General features: G+C 44.8%; 3 protein-coding genes and 1 long non-coding RNA gene across 6 annotated transcripts in view; 2 read left to right on the top strand and 2 right to left on the bottom strand.

Moving 5' to 3' along the window:
- Positions 1-2,300, bottom strand: part of LOC125704417 (NACHT, LRR and PYD domains-containing protein 5-like) — a 97,228-nt gene extending 94,928 nt beyond the window's left edge. Inside the window, exon 1 of the mRNA XM_048969951.1 lies at positions 2,242-2,300. The gene's annotated coding sequence lies outside the window, so the exon portion shown is untranslated. The remainder of the gene's footprint in view (positions 1-2,241) is intronic.
- Positions 815-8,718, top strand: coro1b (coronin, actin binding protein, 1B). The gene is made up of 11 exons (XM_048969967.1): positions 815-1,342; positions 3,039-3,244; positions 3,388-3,510; positions 3,610-3,739; positions 4,544-4,725; positions 4,951-5,070; positions 5,884-5,988; positions 6,128-6,273; positions 6,352-6,409; positions 7,450-7,782; positions 7,936-8,718. The coding sequence occupies exons 2-11, from the start codon at positions 3,041-3,043 to the stop codon at positions 8,056-8,058; spliced, it is 1,524 nt and encodes a 507-aa protein (XP_048825924.1). The 5' UTR covers positions 815-1,342; positions 3,039-3,040; the 3' UTR covers positions 8,059-8,718.
- Positions 3,976-4,414, bottom strand: LOC125704432 (uncharacterized). 2 transcript variants are annotated; one of them, XR_007381131.1, is made up of 3 exons: positions 4,299-4,414; positions 4,111-4,148; positions 3,976-4,036 (listed from the first exon to the last, which is right to left on the bottom strand). It is a non-coding gene; the product is annotated as an uncharacterized LOC125704432 (long non-coding RNA). The 2 variants fall into 2 exon arrangements; XR_007381132.1 differs by lacking the exons at positions 3,976-4,036; positions 4,111-4,148 and adding exons at positions 4,038-4,073; positions 4,149-4,224.
- Positions 8,719-12,971: 4,253 nt separating the features above from the next.
- On the top strand, positions 12,972-15,197 carry si:ch211-119e14.1 (myelin transcription factor 1-like protein). 2 transcript variants are annotated; one of them, XM_048969975.1, is made up of 2 exons: positions 12,972-13,126; positions 14,350-15,197. In XM_048969975.1, the coding sequence occupies exon 2, from the start codon at positions 14,355-14,357 to the stop codon at positions 14,940-14,942; it is 588 nt and encodes a 195-aa protein (XP_048825932.1). In that variant the 5' UTR covers positions 12,972-13,126; positions 14,350-14,354; the 3' UTR covers positions 14,943-15,197. The 2 variants fall into 2 exon arrangements, with proteins under 2 accessions (XP_048825932.1, XP_048825933.1); XM_048969976.1 differs by having other exon boundaries at positions 12,983-13,139.
- The last annotated feature ends 1,871 nt before the right edge of the window (positions 15,198-17,068 follow it).

Here is a 17,068-nt window from a genome sequence, read left to right as displayed (position 1 = left end):
ATATATATATATATATACATACATACATACATACATCCAACTGGGGAAAAAATGAAGAGACCACAGCACAGTTTTTTTTCTCTCATTTCTCAATTTATGGGTGTGCATCTGTGAATAATGGTGAATAATGTTTCTTATTATTATTTCCCAAACTGCAGCCTGTTTCTTCCCTGTTCCTCATTAATGAAGGGCTTCTTCCTTGCTTTATGGGACTTCAGTCCTGCTTCTAGGAGCCTGATGCACACTGTCCTAGCAGTGCACCTCACACCTGCACTTAATGCTTCCCGTTCCTTTCAAAGGTCATCTCTGGCATTAGAAAGTCACTTCCACCCTCTACCTGCCTGGTTCATGGTTGTTCTCTGTGTCTCCTGCTTCACCTTATTCTTCTGTACTGCAGTCAGAAATTTTGAATGTGGAAGCAACCTGCTGCTCAGCGTAGCCGTCTGCCAGCAGAACCAGAATTAAACCAAGATTTAAGAATGCAAATTTATTTTAATATATATAATGGTCTCTATATATCATAGGGATAAATATCAGTGTTCAGGCCTAGTGCTTCACAAAGTCCTGTGTTTGTGCTTGCACTTCAATTAAGTATTGTGAAATCCTCCTCTTGTTACTTGCAGTTTGTCTAAGGCATCGTGGTCCTGGGCCAACGATATTTTGTGCTGCTCTATGCCTTTATATGGATGGAATGACAAAAAAGCGCTCTTGACTTGCCTTGACCTGACTAGATGCCGTCTCCCGCACTCCGAAGGGGAGGGGGCGCCCACGTGAGGCTGTGCCATTGGAGCGCGCTGAGTCACCGAGGCAAAAAACAACGGCGCGCGTATCCTGTTGTGGGCGGAAGTGTTGGACGTGAGCTGCCTCTATAGCTGTCATTCCAGCACTCAGTATAAGCGATATAATAATTCATAAAAAGGACTGTCTGTGCAGATATGCGTTTCCTTTTCTGGCCCATTCCTCGTTGATTGTCGTGTCGCTTTTCCCGCGTTTCTTTTCTCATTAATCCACACGATCGTTCCCATTTACGTCCATTCGCTTCCTCGTATTTTATCCACGCCTGTAAGCTGTCCTGCGTTGGGATCCAGCTTTACCTGTAAATATTTATATCCCGGCTGTTATCGCGACTTTCTCCTGTTTCCACTTCTGCATTTTCGAGTAAGTACGTGGCTTCCGGACGACCACCGATCAAGACCCGCGTCCCGGATTAGATTTCCCACGGCGGCGGATCATTTTTGTTCTCTTTTTGTTCTCTTTTTTTACGTTTTGCAGCATCTTCCGGGTATATAATCTGCCTTTCATTTCATAATAATAAGGGAAATCCAAGTTCTCCAACAACCAGGTACAGTAAATAGTATCGTTAAATTCCTTAAAGCCGTCGTTTTTTTATTAATTTACTTGTCCCAGTTTTTTTTTTATTTTTATCGGTCACCTACTTAATGAGCTAAATAAGCCCTGCATCTGCAAACTGCTGTCTTGGTTGTTGCCCTATTAAGGTGTTGGTTTTCTCGAAATCTTGTTTTTTAAACCTGATGATTTTGTTATTATTTCATTGCATATGCACGCGTCTGGTCAGTGCAAAAAAAAAATAATTTATGTGTTATTTGGAAGAGTACAGTGAGAAACCATTGTCCGTCTCTTTATTGTGTGAAGTTAACATTTCAGTGAGTCTGGATTTTCAGCGGACTCTCCACATACTTTCTCTCTTGCCTTAGCAAAAGGTGTGACCCCTTCCAGCAATGGAATCCCGAAAATGTGAAGTATGCAGGAACGGTCCTGCTGTATAACTGGTACAGCACCAGTGGTCGTTTCCCAGCTCGTTCGTAGGTGCCTGTCGATTTGAGTGTGGTCCTAGTAGATGACACCTCATGCTATTCCAGTTATCTTAGGTACCAGGCAATGTGGTGGGTTTGTGTCTTTTCACACGCTGTCTGTAGTCTTTGATATTTGGTAGTTTTTAATTTAATAGTTGATCATCGGTTTGTTTTTGGGGTGTTGTCCTTAACCATCCATCCATCAATTTTCCAAACCGCTTATCCTACTGGGTCGCGGGGGGTCCGGAGCCTATCCCGGAAGCAATGGGCATGAGGCAGGGAACGACCCAGGATGGGGGGGCAGCCCATCGCAGTGTTCTTAACTAAAGCCATTAATTCTGTAATTTTCTTATCAAATGTGTTCACCCGATTGTTCTTCTGTAAAGTATCTATATAAACGGATACAAGCTTGCAGTCTTTTGCTTACCTTAAGAAGTCTGAGATGTCATGGTGATGTTTGCTTCAACAAAGATTAGAAATGGACTTCAACAGAGGTCATCTGGAGAACTGTAGAGAGAAAAAACCAAACACATTAAGTTAACATTACCGGATTGACTGCTTTCACGTAGGCTCACCAGTGGTCGTTTTTTTTTTTTTTTTTTTTTTTTTTGGGGGGGGGGGGGTGCAAAAAATAAATTGTAAACATTGTGGGTCAGTACTGTGAGAGGATGAATAAGCCAATGAGACCCCTGGTTTTCTACTACGGAAAGCACATATTTATCCAATGCGATCATCTTTCTTTTATTTTACTGATTGTGTCTTTAGCTCTAGTTCCACTACCTTATACTTAAAATATTGATAAAGTTTAAATATTGGCTGATATCAACAAGACTGACACATTGATTAATGTGATGTCTTGATTTTTACTGAAAATATTCTGCTACCAACGTGTTAACTCATATTTTGTGTATTTCTTATGCAGACATTATTTTTCACTTAGCCAGTTAGCCACCGCAGAAAAGAACAAATTTTTTTTGCGCTACAACACAGTGCCACCCTATATAATTTGTGCCATCCTATATTTCTGAAAGCGCACAGTCCCCTGACAATAAAATTCACTGGGCGGGGGGAGGGGGGATCGATTGTGCGGTCTGGATTGAATTGTATTTCAGTCTGGATGCAGAGCTGAGTCCACCAGTTGGCGACCACTGAAATGTTGTTTAATCAGAAGATGAATGCATGAACTCCAGGCTAAACAGTCTTCCCCCGCTTCTCCCTTTCCAGCCATGTCTTTCAGGAGAGGCATCGTTAGGCAGAGTAAGTTCCGACATGTCTTCGCCCAGGCCTGGAAGCCAGAAAACTGCCTCGATGATGTCAGAGTGACACGCGTTACGTGGGAGGGACCACTCTGTGACGCCAACCCTAAGTTCATCGCTGTCATCGTCGAGGCAGGAGGAGGGGGTGCCTTTCTTGTTTTGCCACTCAGCAAGGTGTGCACATCAGTATGGTTTGGGGGTGGGGGGGGGAGATCATTCTTTAGTCTTTTTATTGAGTGTATGAGGAACTTTTAAAAGAGCTTTTTAATGGTATGAACTTTACATTTAATGTTAGATCCTGCCCTTCTCCTCAACAGAGCGGCCGTGTTGACCAGAATACCCCTCTGGTATGTGGTCACACGGCCCCGGTGTTGGACGTCCAATGGTGTCCCCATGATGACAGTATCATTGCTAGTGCCTCAGAGGACACCACCGTTAAGGTAAAGTGTTAGTGTATGTGCTTGCCTGTCTGCATCTTTGTGGTATATGTACATGTATGGCTGCAGCAATCACTGACATGTACCTTCTCTACTGAAAAGGTGTGGCAGATCCCAGATGGGGGTCTCACGAGCCCCATGACAGAAGCAGCCGTGACACTGGAGGGACACAGCAAGAGGGTCGGCATCCTGGCCTGGCATCCCTCCACCCTAAACATCTTGTTGAGTGCAGGTACCCCCCTGCCACTGACTGTATTTTACTCAGATGGCTGCGGATGGTGCACTTGTAGCCCAGATTTTTACAGATCCAGTCAAAAGAATTCAGCATACTTGTGTCTGTAACCTTAGGCAGCCGGAATTCAGAACAGTGCATCTGTAACCTTAGGCAGCCTGAATTCAGAACAGAACATCTGTAACCTTAGGCAGCCGGAATTCAGAACAGTGCATCTGTAACCTTAGGCAGCCTGAATTCAGTACACGTGCATCTGTAACCTTAGGCAGCCTGAATTCAGAACAGTGCATCTGTAACCTTAGACAGCCTGAATTCAGAACAGTGCATCTGTAACCTTAGACAGCCTGAATTCAGAACAGTGCATCTGTAACCTTAGGCAGCCTGAATTCAGTACACGTGCATCTGTAACCTTAGGCAGCCTGAATTCAGTACACGTGCATCTGTAACCTTAGGCAGCCTGAATTCAGTACACGTGCATCTGTAACCTTAGGCAGCCTGAATTCAGAACAGTGCATCTGTAACCTTAGGCAGCCTGAATTCAGAACAGTGCATCTGTAACCTTAGGCAGCCGGAATTCAGAACAGTGCATCTGTAACCTTAGGCAGCCGGAATTCAGAACAGTGCATCTGTAACCTTAGACAGCCTGAATTCAGAACAGTGCATCTGTAACCTTAGGCAGCCTAAATTCAGCACGCTTGCGTCTGTAACCTTAGGCAGCTTGAATTCAATACAGTGCGTCTGTAACCTTATGCAGCCTGAATTCAGTGCATGTTCGTCTTAGTGTCACTTGCATTTGTTTCACAGGCTGTGACAACGTGATCTGCCTGTGGGATGTCGGCACTGGAGAGCAGCTATATCGTCTCGATGACATGCACCCCGACTTGATCTACAGCGTGTGCTGGAACAGAGAGGGTAGTGCCATCTGCACCACGTGCAAAGACAAGGCCCTACGCGTCATTGACCCCCGACGTGGAACCGTGCTCCAGGTCCCGCTGTCCACACCGTTATCGTGTCTATAGTGTTTGTTCTAGCACGTGTCATAGTCCCCGCGTTGCATATAAGACAAAGCATTGGCCATACTGGGAACTTTGATGCTAAGTTTCCAATTTCTCATTTTTGTTTTTTCTGCAGAGATGCTTCTAACCTGGAAAAATAAATTATCGTCATTCTGTATCTGAACTAATTGTTGCGTGACTCCCCCCTGCTGGTAGGTGAGAGAAAAGGCGCACGACGGCACCCGGCCAATGAGAGCTGTGTTTCTCTCTGATGGGAAAATCCTGACCACGGGCTTCAGTCGCATGAGCGAGAGGCAACTCGCCTTGTGGGACACGGTGAGCAACCCGAGATCACAGGGTAGTGAGAATGGAGGAGTCAGAGGAGGTAGTGTAATGATTATGTGGCGGACGATGGAAAACACTCATATTCAGATCCAGCTGCACTTAGGCTGGCAGTGAAATACTGATAGCAGACCCGCCCCTTCGCCATTTTCAGAGGTCATGTTCCACTGTAGGCCACCCTAAGAAGGAACAGGAAATAGATTGTGAGAGCTGTGCTCTCCCAGCCAATCACGATGCTTCCCACAGCGGGAACCAGCAGTAGACGCGTTTTAATATACATATATTTAATATATATATTAGCCTTTGGTTAATTCAGGAATTGCATTGTACTTTTACTGTATTTTCACCATATTACCTATTATTATAAACCACAGTTTGCACTTTGCATGTAGCCAGCAAGCCCACTGTGTCTTTAGCGTGCCTGCGGGGGGGGGGGGGCAGCCAGTTGGCCTTGGACCCGCAGAGGTTTTCTTTTTCCTCTTCTCTCTCGTCATCTGTCTCTCTCTTTCAGTTCTTTATCCTTCTTCCTTTTTGATGTTTTTTTATATAAAAGATACAGGAATGTATTACAGCACACCCATATCAAGTGCTTTGGGGCAGCATAGTTGTGAAAGGCGTTATATAGAAATAAGTAGATTTTTTTTTTTTACTGTATTTAACTATAATTGTATAACTATAATTTGTGTTATTTTTTTTCTCTGTAACTGAACTGCCTATGTGTAATTTACACCGATTACTATATATGCCCTATGAATAAGCTGGCCTCGCCCTTGTTATGTCCACCCTGCCCTGTCTTTGCCTGTCCAGGATGACTTCTCTGAGCCAATGGTCATGCAGGAGATGGACAGCAGCAATGGCGTGCTCCTGCCCTTTTATGACCCTGACACCAACATGGTCTACCTGTGCGGCAAGGTAAGAGAACCCGGTGCATGCTGGTCTGTCCATTGTGCATGACATTGTTCGAAAGAGACCCAGGTGGAGTCGTTTGTATCGCACTGATGGGCGGTTGCTGTGTTCTGCCGCCGTCGGCCCTGCGCGGCTAATGGACTAGGGCGACTGCACCATCCGCTACTTTGAGGTGACGGAGGAGCCCCCCCACGTGCACTTCCTTAGCCTTTACAGCAGCAAGGAGCCACAAAGAGGAGCTGGCTTCCTAAGCAAGAGAGGCGTGGACGTCAACAAGTGCGAGATCGCGAGGTACTCCCTCACCGCGTCACGGCACGAATGCTCCTGTCTTCCCATTCAGCTCGAGGGACATGATATACTTCTCCTCAGGTTCTACAAACTACACGAGCGGAAGGTGGAGCCCATCTCCATGACTGTCCCCAGGAAGGTGAGACGGTTGTGAAATATAAGTTGCAATTTCCACTCATTGCCACCTGAGGTCAGCGCAGTTGCTTTTTCACATGTGGTGCCCTAAATGTAAATTTTATTTTTTCTAGTTCGTGGACATGTAAAATGTTAGGATTTTAGCATATTTTTTTCAAGTAAAAATTAAAAAACGAAAATAATTTAAATGTCTTAATTTCGTTGATTAAAAATGATTAATTTAGTTCTTCATTTTAAAATTTTTTAGTTCTTGGTTCTTGCTTAATTTCTTAGTTCAAAGTTCTTATTTTCTTAGTTTTTGATTCCTGTATCCTTGTTAGAATCATCCCTTATCTTTTGGAAGATTACAATTCTAATCACTTTGATTGGCCAAGCACATTGACAGAAATACACAAGTAATTTACTTGACGTTGGTGCTAACCCCTTTGTTGGTTGGCACCTCTGATAATAGTTAATGTGTTTCTTGACACTAGATGTGTTGTGTGGTTTGCCTGCGATGGCTTTTTTCCATGGGTGGAGAGTTTCTGCAGCAGCAGGCTGCCGATGTTCCCCCCTCTGCATATCATTGGTCTTTGACTGTGTTGTCATAGCGATACCGGCACTGCATCTTCTGAGATGATTTGACCCTGTCTACTTGGTATCCCTACACACAGCACGCATGACACACGCCCCGGCACTGTGACACCTACAGCTGTAGCGAATCAAATTTCTGCCATTGCAGGATAGTTTAACTGATTAACATTAATCGGGTCTTACTCTCAGGGAGGGAACATAGACAATCGCCTAGGGCGTCATTTGATTAGAGGGAGCAAAAGAGCAACTGAGAATAACCAGAAGAAATATTTCACTACTTTTCTTGTGAAACGGAGGCAAGCTAGTTAGCTAGAAGCTAGATACCCTTTGCTGCTGAAATGTCTTTAATATAAATTAATTGGTGAAATTTTGTATTCTGCTGGGGAGTTGGGGCAGGGGGGGCTGAACTTTCCACTGCACTCACTGGAATGTGCCTGAGATATGTTGTGCCCCCCCCCCCCTTCCCCACAGTCGGATCTCTTCCAGGGAGACCTGTACCCGGATACGGCAGGCTTGGAACCAGCCCTGCTGGCTGAAGACTGGGTCGCAGGTCAGGACGCCCCCCCATTGCTGGTGTCCTTGAGCGGGGGATACGAAGCACCTCCCTCCAGGCAGGGAGTCGCCGTCAGGGCCAGACACAGGCCCTCATCTGCAGGGGAGCCTGAGGAATCCAGTCCAGCCCAAACCCCGGTCGACACGGTCCTCTCTGCGGCCAGCCCGGACACAGAGGCAGGGGGGGTCTGTGCGGCGGCACCAGCACTGGCAGGAGAGGACACTCAAGAAAGGGAGGGGGCAGGAGGGGAGGTGAGCATACAGGAGGGCCTGGGATCTGTACTGCGGGTCACACAGAGGCGCTGTGAATCTGCATAGCAGGATTGAGTCACCTCTATGGTATCCGAGAATATACAGTATACAGACCTAAACTCACCCTGGCTTTGCTCCTCCCCCACTCCTCAGGAGGAGCAGCTCTGTGAGATCCTACTGGAGCTGAAGGCGCTGAGAGCCCTGGTTCTTTCCCAGGGTCAGAGAATCGAGCAACTGGAGCAGCAACTGGCCCGATTTGAGGAGGGAGAGGTGTGACCTCAATTACACACCACAACACGCCTGGAGAATGACCACACTCTTATTACGCACTGCAACACGCCTGGAGAATGACCACACTTTTATTACGCACTGCAACACGCCTGGAGAATGACCACACTTTTATTACGCACTGCAGCACACCTGGAGAATGACCACACTCTTATTACGCACTGCAACACATCTGGAGAATGACCACACTTTTATTACGCACTGCAGCACACCTGGAGAATGACCACACCCTGATTACACACAAACCTGGAGAATAACCACACTCTTATTACACACACTGCAACACTCCTGGAGAATGACCACACTCATATTGCACAGTACAACATGGCTAGAAAACAACCACACTCTTAATACACACTGCAGCCTGCTTGGAAAATGACTGAACTCTTATTGCACACTACAACAGGAAGACCACACTATGCACTACATCATTTGAGGAGGATGAACATGCTGTTATTACATACTACACCATTACAGGAGGATGATGACAGCACTGGTACATGCTACATCACACCCAGAACATGACCAGGCTAATATTATACGGTACGTCACACCCGGAGGATGACCACGCTACCATTACATGCTACATCACACCCGGAGGATTACCACGCTACCATTACATGCTACATCACACCCGGAGGATTACCACGCTACCATTACATGCTACATCACACCCGGAGGATGACCACGCTACCATTACATGCTACATCACATCCGGAGAATGACCACACTACCATTACATGCTACATCACACCCGGAGGATTACCACGCTACCATTACATGCTACATCACACCCGGAGGATTACCACGCTACCATTACATGCTACATCACACCCGGAGGATGACCACGCTACCATTACATGCTACATCACACCCGGAGGATGACCACGCTACCATTACATGCTACATCACACCCGGAGGATGACCACGCTACCATTACATGCTACATCACATCCGGAGAATGACCACGCTACCATTACATGCTACATCACATCCGGAGGATTACCACGCTACCATTACATGCTACATCACACCCCGGAGGATGACCACGCTACCATTACATGCTACATCACACCCGGAGGATGACCACGCTACCATTACATGCTACATCACATCCGGAGAATGACCACACTACCATTACATGCTACATCACACCCGGAGGATGACCACGCTACCATTACATGCTACATCACATCCGGAGAATGACCACACTACCATTACATGCTACATCACACCCGGAGGATGACCACGCTACCATTACATGCTACATCACACCCGGAGGATGACCACGCTACCATTACATGCTACATCACACCCGGAGGATGACCACGCTACCATTACATGCTACATCACATCCGGAGAATGACCACGCTACCATTACATGCTACATCACATCCGGAGGATTACCACGCTACCATTACATGCTACATCACACCCCGGAGGATGACCACGCTACCATTACATGCTACATCACACCCGGAGGATGACCACGCTAACATTACATGCTACATCACACCCGGAGGATGACCACGCTAACATTACATGCTACATCACACCCGGAGGATTACCACGCTACCATTACATGCTACATCACACCCGGAGGATGACCACGCTACCATTACATGCTACATCACATCCGGAGAATGACCACGCTACCATTACATGCTACATCACACCTGGAGGATAACCACGCTACCATTACATGCTACATCACACCCCGGAGGATAACCACGCTACCATTACATGCTACATCACATCCGGAGAATGACCACGCTACCATTACATGCTACATCACATCCGGAGGATTACCACGCTACCATTACATGCTACATCACACCCCGGAGGATAACCACGCTACCATTACATGCTACATCACATCCGGAGAATGACCACGCTACCATTACATGCTACATCACATCCGGAGGATTACCACGCTACCATTACATGCTACATCACATCCGGAGGATTACCACGCTACCATTACATGCTACATCACACCCCGGAGGATGACCACGCTACCATTACATGCTACATCACACCCGGAGCATTACCACGCTACCATTACATGCTACATCACACCCGGAGGATGACCATGCTGCCATTACATGCTACATGGCGACCTGCTGCCGATCCCATTGTTACTACCTGGCAGACAACAGCATTGCTACATGTTATCCCGTAATGCACAGCAGGCTGTGTTGCTACTACACACAGACACGCTGCAGGATACAGTACATCTTGCTACATAGTGCACAGTACAACCACACAACACAGCTAGCAAACACTGAGTAACTGAAAAAAAGACCTACGCGATGAACACACTTATTTTGTTAACCAACCAAAGGGAGGCTTTTGTAGTCGCGTTGGTATGTTGCTGGCTAGGGAATACATTCAGAATAACACAAAACTTTCTTTTGGCAAAGCAAAATACAGTTTAAGGGCTGTTTTATCAGGTAGCGTTACCAGCTAATACTTTGTAGCATTAAGAGCCACTTATTTAATAGACCATGAACAGCTGCTTAAGTAGGCATGAATGTTCCGTTGGCTCAGTGATCACGTATCTTTGTCCTAAGTACGTGTATCGTCTCATTCAGGTCATATTGTATGTATGTCAAAGTTGAGTTTACAGTGCAGTGGTGGGAAGCTAGCTGTCGAGCTGTGGCGAGTTTGGGTCTTGTTACTTTCTCAGAGTCAATGGGTCAGATGCCGTAATATCGGTTTATTACTGAGAAGAAACTGGGTTTTTGTTTGAAACAGATTTCGTAGATGTGAATGCTGAGTTTTAATACTTACAGTGGCTTAAATTTTGTCTGTGTTAGTGTTTTGCTATGTACAGTACTGTGCAAAAGTCTTAGGCAGTCAAAAGAAATGTTAAAGCTATTTAACTTAACTAATCAATATCTCATTGACTATTTTATTTGAGGTGTGCTAGTGGTCAAGACAAAAAATCCATGGGTGCACTGTAAGGCTGCTGGAAACAACAGGGTGATTTTAGCAGAGGGTTTGAAATGACTAAGCTGACACACTTTGACAGGCACCACATCATAGCTTTGCAGTGACATCAAGATCATTTGCACATCATTTTCTTTGGCTGCCCAAGACTTTTGCACCGTACTGTATGTCTATGTGTTGTATTGTTAATCTTTTCACTATTACCTTTTTACTGTTAAAATTAGACCAGTTCAGTTTATAGCCTTGTGTGTATTTGGGGGGGGTGGCACTGCTTTACAGTGACCAAAGCAGATAAGTCTGTTGTCTGAGCTGTTTTCTATCCCTTCTTGGTTTTTTTGATGACCTTCTTGGTCAAATTATTTTTATTTTTTCTGGGGGGGGGGGGCAACACAGAGGTAAAGCCCATAAGAGAGCTGTAGCCACCTCCATACAGGAGGACATGTCCCTCCGATGGCAGTGGGGGGGTGGGGGGGGGGAGCATCCTGCCGTGCGAGGATGGCGGAAGTGCTAATGTGCATGTCTAACCTCAGCGGTGGGGGGGGGGGGGGGGTGCGGCTCACAATCAGGGGGACGTTTTACAGCGTTCAGAAAAATGGTGGGTGCAAAATATTAAAGTGTGTGTTTATCAGATGTCTTACTGATTTTATTGGAATAAATCGTTTTTTTTTTTCCGTAAACCTGGGCTTGTGTGTCATGATGTGCCGTCGCGGATTGTGCCACGCCCAATTGCCAGGTGGATGTGTGTTCTAGTCACCGTCGTGGTTTTGGAACAACGGTACCCGAATTCACAAGCTTCACTATGGTAAAACCCAGATGAGTTGCTCTGAAATCACTCGTAGGGCTTGAAATGGAGGCAAGCTGAAACATAGGAGGTTCCAATTTTTTTTTCTCTGCTTCCAAGTTTGCTCCTCAGCAAACTTTTTTGAAGTTTAACTGGGGTTGGGGGGCGTTGTTTCACGTATTTCTTCAGGGGGCTGAACCCCCCTATGGGTAAGATCCTAAAATGGCCCCTGACATACAGTGAAATGCAGCAGTGAGATTAATGCCGCATTCGGTGCCCTTTGCAGCTTCATGCAACCTGCATTTGCTGTGAAAACAGGATGTGGTGCGAAACTGAAATTAATTTTTTTTTTACCCTCCCCCCCCCTCAATCTCGATTTTCTCTCCCGCGCCTACTTCCGGCCCCCTTCCTGTCACTGCGCTCATGCGTCTGAGCATCCGTGCAGAGGCATGGCGTCGGCTTCATGCTCGCCGAGCTGCCTGCACAGAAGCTCTCCCGCTTCGTGGCAACGCAGCCCACGCTTGTGGGGGGGCTGTTTCCGTCGTGGCGTCACTTCCGCACACAGAGCAGCATCCCGTCTGCCACCTTCAGCAAGGAGACCCCCCCATGTGGACAGCTGGCAAGCTTTGAGCTCCTTGTGCAACAATGCAGACAGATGCTTGTGGTATTATCTGTTATGAAAAGAGAGCGAAAGAGCAATGCTACACACAAACCAAACCAACAAGCACTGAAAGGCCCCTGAATGTGTCCAAAATGAGTGTGATTGTGATCCACCGAGTCGTTATAAAAGCAAACGGACTGCAGCCCATGATCCTCCGCTGAGAGGAGGTGCCACAAGCGAGGCTCCCCACTGTCATCCACTTCAACCACCGACAAACCAAACCCTGGTCTTTCACACTTTCTCATAGCTGGAAAATGTAGTCAACAAGCAATTGACAGCAATGTAGAAGGTGGTAAAAATACTGAAGTTAGTACTTCAGCTAGTTTCGAGCATGTGGTCCCCCTGAAAGCCATCTGCGATCTACATTACATGCCATGTAGAACATTTCACGCTTTTGCAGTTTCCTTATTCTGTTCAGTCTACCGTTAAGTTTATTTGCTTATTTAAGTCCCTCTCTGTGTTTCTGTTTCGAGCTCCTCCCCCCTGCAGTCACCCCACCCCACCCCCGCCCTTCTCACTCATTACCCACCCTAGTTTTTTTCTTGCCTCTCTATCCTTGGTAGCCCGAATTGCAGCATATCTGTATTTTCAGTGAATACTTATTTGTTCTGTGTGTATTTTCCCAAACCCGGAAAGTCAGTGCGGCTCAGAAGGAGCAGAAGGTGAGTTCCACAGGTGTGTGTCGTCTTTTCAGCGCAACGTGATTCACGTTTTGCGTCCAATGCAGCCCTCAGCTCTCTTCCTCTCACGATGTCTTTTTTCCATCCGGTCTTATTCCACCTCCACCACTCCCCATCCTCAATGCTCTCTCTTCTTATCTATGGAAAAAAATCCATCAGCCTTCCTTAAACTAGCGAACACCAATCTCTTTTGTCAGAGAGGATGTTGGGAGACTTAAAGCGGCATTTGAAAAATGAGCTTTCCTTTTTAATAACTCTTTGTGTAAGAGTTTTCTCTTCTCTTTACGAATGCCATGCTTGCATTAATATGTTACATGGTGATTTCGGGTGAAATTAAAGTTATCGTTAAGTGCTGAGTTCCATTGCCAGTGTAATTTTGTGACGCGATGTATATTTTGCATAAGATACTTGTCTATAAATTGATTGTGTAAAGCGTACTTTGATATTGAGAGATTAAATATGACATGTCACATAAGATGCATATTTTGGTTTTTAAAAATTCGAGAGTTTAATGTTGCATGTGATTGCACTCATGCACTTTGATTCACCATTTAACTTGATATTCTAAATATTTTTCTTTTTTGTTTTTAAATTAAATTTTTATCTTTTACAATGCAGCATTGGTGGGAAAGCACGCAGAGTTCATTGTACGATAAAGATTTTCTATTCTGCGTGTAACGTGATATATATGACATGTCTATGGACTATTAAGTGCAAACAATGTATGATATACGTTCCAGTCTTTATAATGCATTGTGGGTGTATTCTGCCATATAGACGTTTATATATAGAAAATGGGAAATTTATACAACAATCTTCTAAAGTCTGTATGAGTGCACTGAGCAGCCATTTCCTCTTAGTGTTTGATTACAAATTTTAGCAGGTAAGATGCATTGGGTTTTAGATTTAAAAGGTGGCATGAAATCCAGTCAATTCAGAGTGTAAATGTCTCTCTCCTTTTTTGATGATGACTTATTTGAATGTTGTTTTTAATTTTGAGTTTTAGACAATAAGCCAAAAAATATATATTTTTATATAATTTATCCTGAAATACAGCACACACATGCACGCCTTTCACAGAGATAGAAAATCAATCTGCCTGCAAGCCTTTTTTGTGCAATTTGTATTTGCTCCACAATATATCCAGTAATTCATATGGAAGTGCCGTTCTGCACAGCTGTAACATTTTTCTTTCTCCTACATAGGCATAATGAATGACTCAAAACATCCTACGTTCACTGTGATATTCCTGATTTTCCTGCTGGTCATTCTCATTGTGGCTCTGATATACCTGTATAAGAAGCTGAACCGGGAAGCAGATGGCAAGTACACGGTGCATGAGCTCATCTATGGTGAGGATGGGGCCAGGCAACGCCTGCAGAGTGGCGTCCAGGCCCTCGAAAACTTCCTGGGAATCCAGATTTGGCCCCGCAAAAGAGAAGACGCAGATGGAGAAGACGTAGAGGAACAGAGAGAGGAACATCAGGAGGACAGAGTGGAGGTTCCTGACATTGAGAAGTGTCAAGAGCATGATGCAAAGAGCCTGGACGAAAAGGCAGAAGAGGACTCTGATGACTATTCCAGCATGGAAGGGGTCGACCTGCAAGAAAGGGCAAAGCTGAAGGAGAACAAGGAGGAGGGAGAGAAAGAGGAAGAGGAGGGTGAAGGAGGTGGTACTGCCTCGGGGGTTGGTGGTGGACTTTTGGTGGACTTGAAGCAGTTTTCAGGTAGCGTAATCTGGCAGGAGGAGGCGAAGACTGAAGTGACGGTAGACAGCTGTGACATGACTGCCCTGTGAAACATGGAGCCTACAGATTGATAGCGACGCCAACACACATAGGTTGGTGATTATGTGTAGATATAGGTGTGTCTGTAAGGAATACAGAGAAACAGCAGAGGGAGGAACAGAGAAACATGATGTTGTAAGGTAACAGTGGTCAATGTTGTTTTGTATAGGATAGGATATTTTTGCTTTGTACAGTTTTCTAGTTAATTTACATGTGTTTTATACCAAATTAATGTATTTTAACAATAAAAAAATTTTTTAAAGGAATGTTTGCTTGTGCCAGTATTATGGTAAAAAGGAATGATGACGAAAGTTAACATATACTGACATGAAATCCAATAAGTGAAATGCAATCTCATGAAATATCTCATAAACTGATACAGGCTGCCGTGGTCAACAGTGAGAGGGAGTTCTAGCCTGTACATATTATTACACAATCCTGATGTGATTCAGAAATCATCCTTCCGTCCAGAGATATAATTCTCAGTGCCTGGGAAAACTCCTGGGAAAGCCACTCTGGAAGTATATGATGGATGGATGAAATAATGTCTGTTTCTTTGTTATCTCAGTCGAATGTTACATTGTTAATTTCATAATGTGGCTCACTGGGAAGGCCTTAGGCCTCGGTGCCTGTGATTACAAGGTTGCCGGTTCGAAATCCCATGCTTGCCAGAATAGTCGCATCTCCTTTGGATCCTTGAGCAAGGTCTTTGAGCAAAGACCTTAACTGTTATTTATCCAGGACTGCTGGATAAATTGCTGATACTGTTCTTAGACCCCAAGCTTCATTCTCAATTTTGTGTGTGTGTGTGTGTGTGTGTGTGTGAAAGGGATAAACCATGATAAGCTACGCGGTTCCATGAAAATAATGACAATTTGGTGTAATGAAATGGGAGGGGGGGGGGACGCCGCTAACCAAGTTGGATCTGATTATAACCTCAAAGTGGTTCACACAGCATATACCATGCTTAACGAACAAAACAATAATAACTCTTAATTTTTCAGAAGAAAATTGTTTCAGTTAGCATTTAATAGTGTTCCTATAAAGACAGATCTCTGTCAAGACAGATATCTGGTCAGGCTACTCATTGGAAGCGGCAAGTCCGTTACGTTACCATAAAACTGTCGGCAGGTATCGTCCTCGTAAAGTAGGAGAAAATCAGGAAAGATTCCAAGGGCCCCTGAGTGACTGTGGCCCTAAAACATTTGGAACTTAATCCGATTGATCTGGGTTGGGACCCAAAACCTTTAGCAGCATCCTTGGTTGTGAGGTGTATATGTACATATACACAGTATATGTGTCCGTGGTATATATATGTACATATACACAGTATATGTGTCCGTGGTATATATATGTACATATACACAGTATATATGTGTCTGTGGTATATATATGTACATATACACAGTATATGTGTCCGTGGTATATATATGTACATATACACAGTATATGTGTCCGTGGTATATATATGTACATATACACAGTATATATGTGTCTGTGGTATATATATGTACATATACACAGTATATGTGTGTCCGTGGTATACATATATGTACGTATATGCAGTATATGTGTGCCCGTGGTATATATATGCACGTATACACAGTATGTGTGTGTGTACGTCTCATCCCGGTGTACTTGTGCAAATGGGCAAAAAAATATTTCATTTATATAAAAATTTCTTGCTAGTAAGTCATTAGCAAAGCAATACAAATAAGAAATACTGAAGTGCGTGCTGTGCTATAACAAGTACATAACAAATTTGCTAGATATGTGCATGTAAGATACTGCTGGTAGGTCAGGATAACCTGTCAAAGGTACACTAGTGGGAAACAGGTGTTTGGTATCCCTACAGAAACAAAACAAATGAACCATGGTAAAAATAATTTGTTTGTGCTTGAACATTAGCTATTCCATAAAACGGTAGGTGCGTGACCGAAAAGGAAATGTTCAGCAGAACGGTTAGCGCAGAGCTAAATATGCTAGCATAGGAGGGTCTCACATTCCTCGATCTACGGCCATATGAGCACCCGGTTTCACACGTGCATATTACGTGTAACAGTTTACGGCGCTGTCTGACCTTTACTGCACGTGCTCCAACAGTTCACAGTGTGTAAAAAAATTTGCCCAAAATTTG

This window comes from Brienomyrus brachyistius, chromosome 12 (assembly GCF_023856365.1).
Source record: "Brienomyrus brachyistius isolate T26 chromosome 12, BBRACH_0.4, whole genome shotgun sequence".
Taxonomy (NCBI): Eukaryota; Metazoa; Chordata; class Actinopteri; order Osteoglossiformes; family Mormyridae; genus Brienomyrus; species Brienomyrus brachyistius.
This window is presented reverse-complemented; position numbering and strand designations above follow the sequence as displayed.

Excerpts from the sequence above, each read along its gene's own strand:
- coro1b (XM_048969967.1), top strand. The coding sequence starts at position 3,041 with ATGTCTTTCAGGAGAGGCATCGTTAGGCAGAGTAAGTTCCGACATGTC. Across the intron at positions 4,726-4,950 it reads GACGTGGAACCGTGCTCCAG|GTGAGAGAAAAGGCGCACGA; the intron begins GTCCCGCTGTCC and ends CCCTGCTGGTAG. Across the intron at positions 7,783-7,935 it reads GGGAGGGGGCAGGAGGGGAG|GAGGAGCAGCTCTGTGAGAT; the intron begins GTGAGCATACAG and ends CCCACTCCTCAG.
- si:ch211-119e14.1 (XM_048969975.1), top strand. The coding sequence starts at position 14,355 with ATGAATGACTCAAAACATCCTACGTTCACTGTGATATTCCTGATTTTC.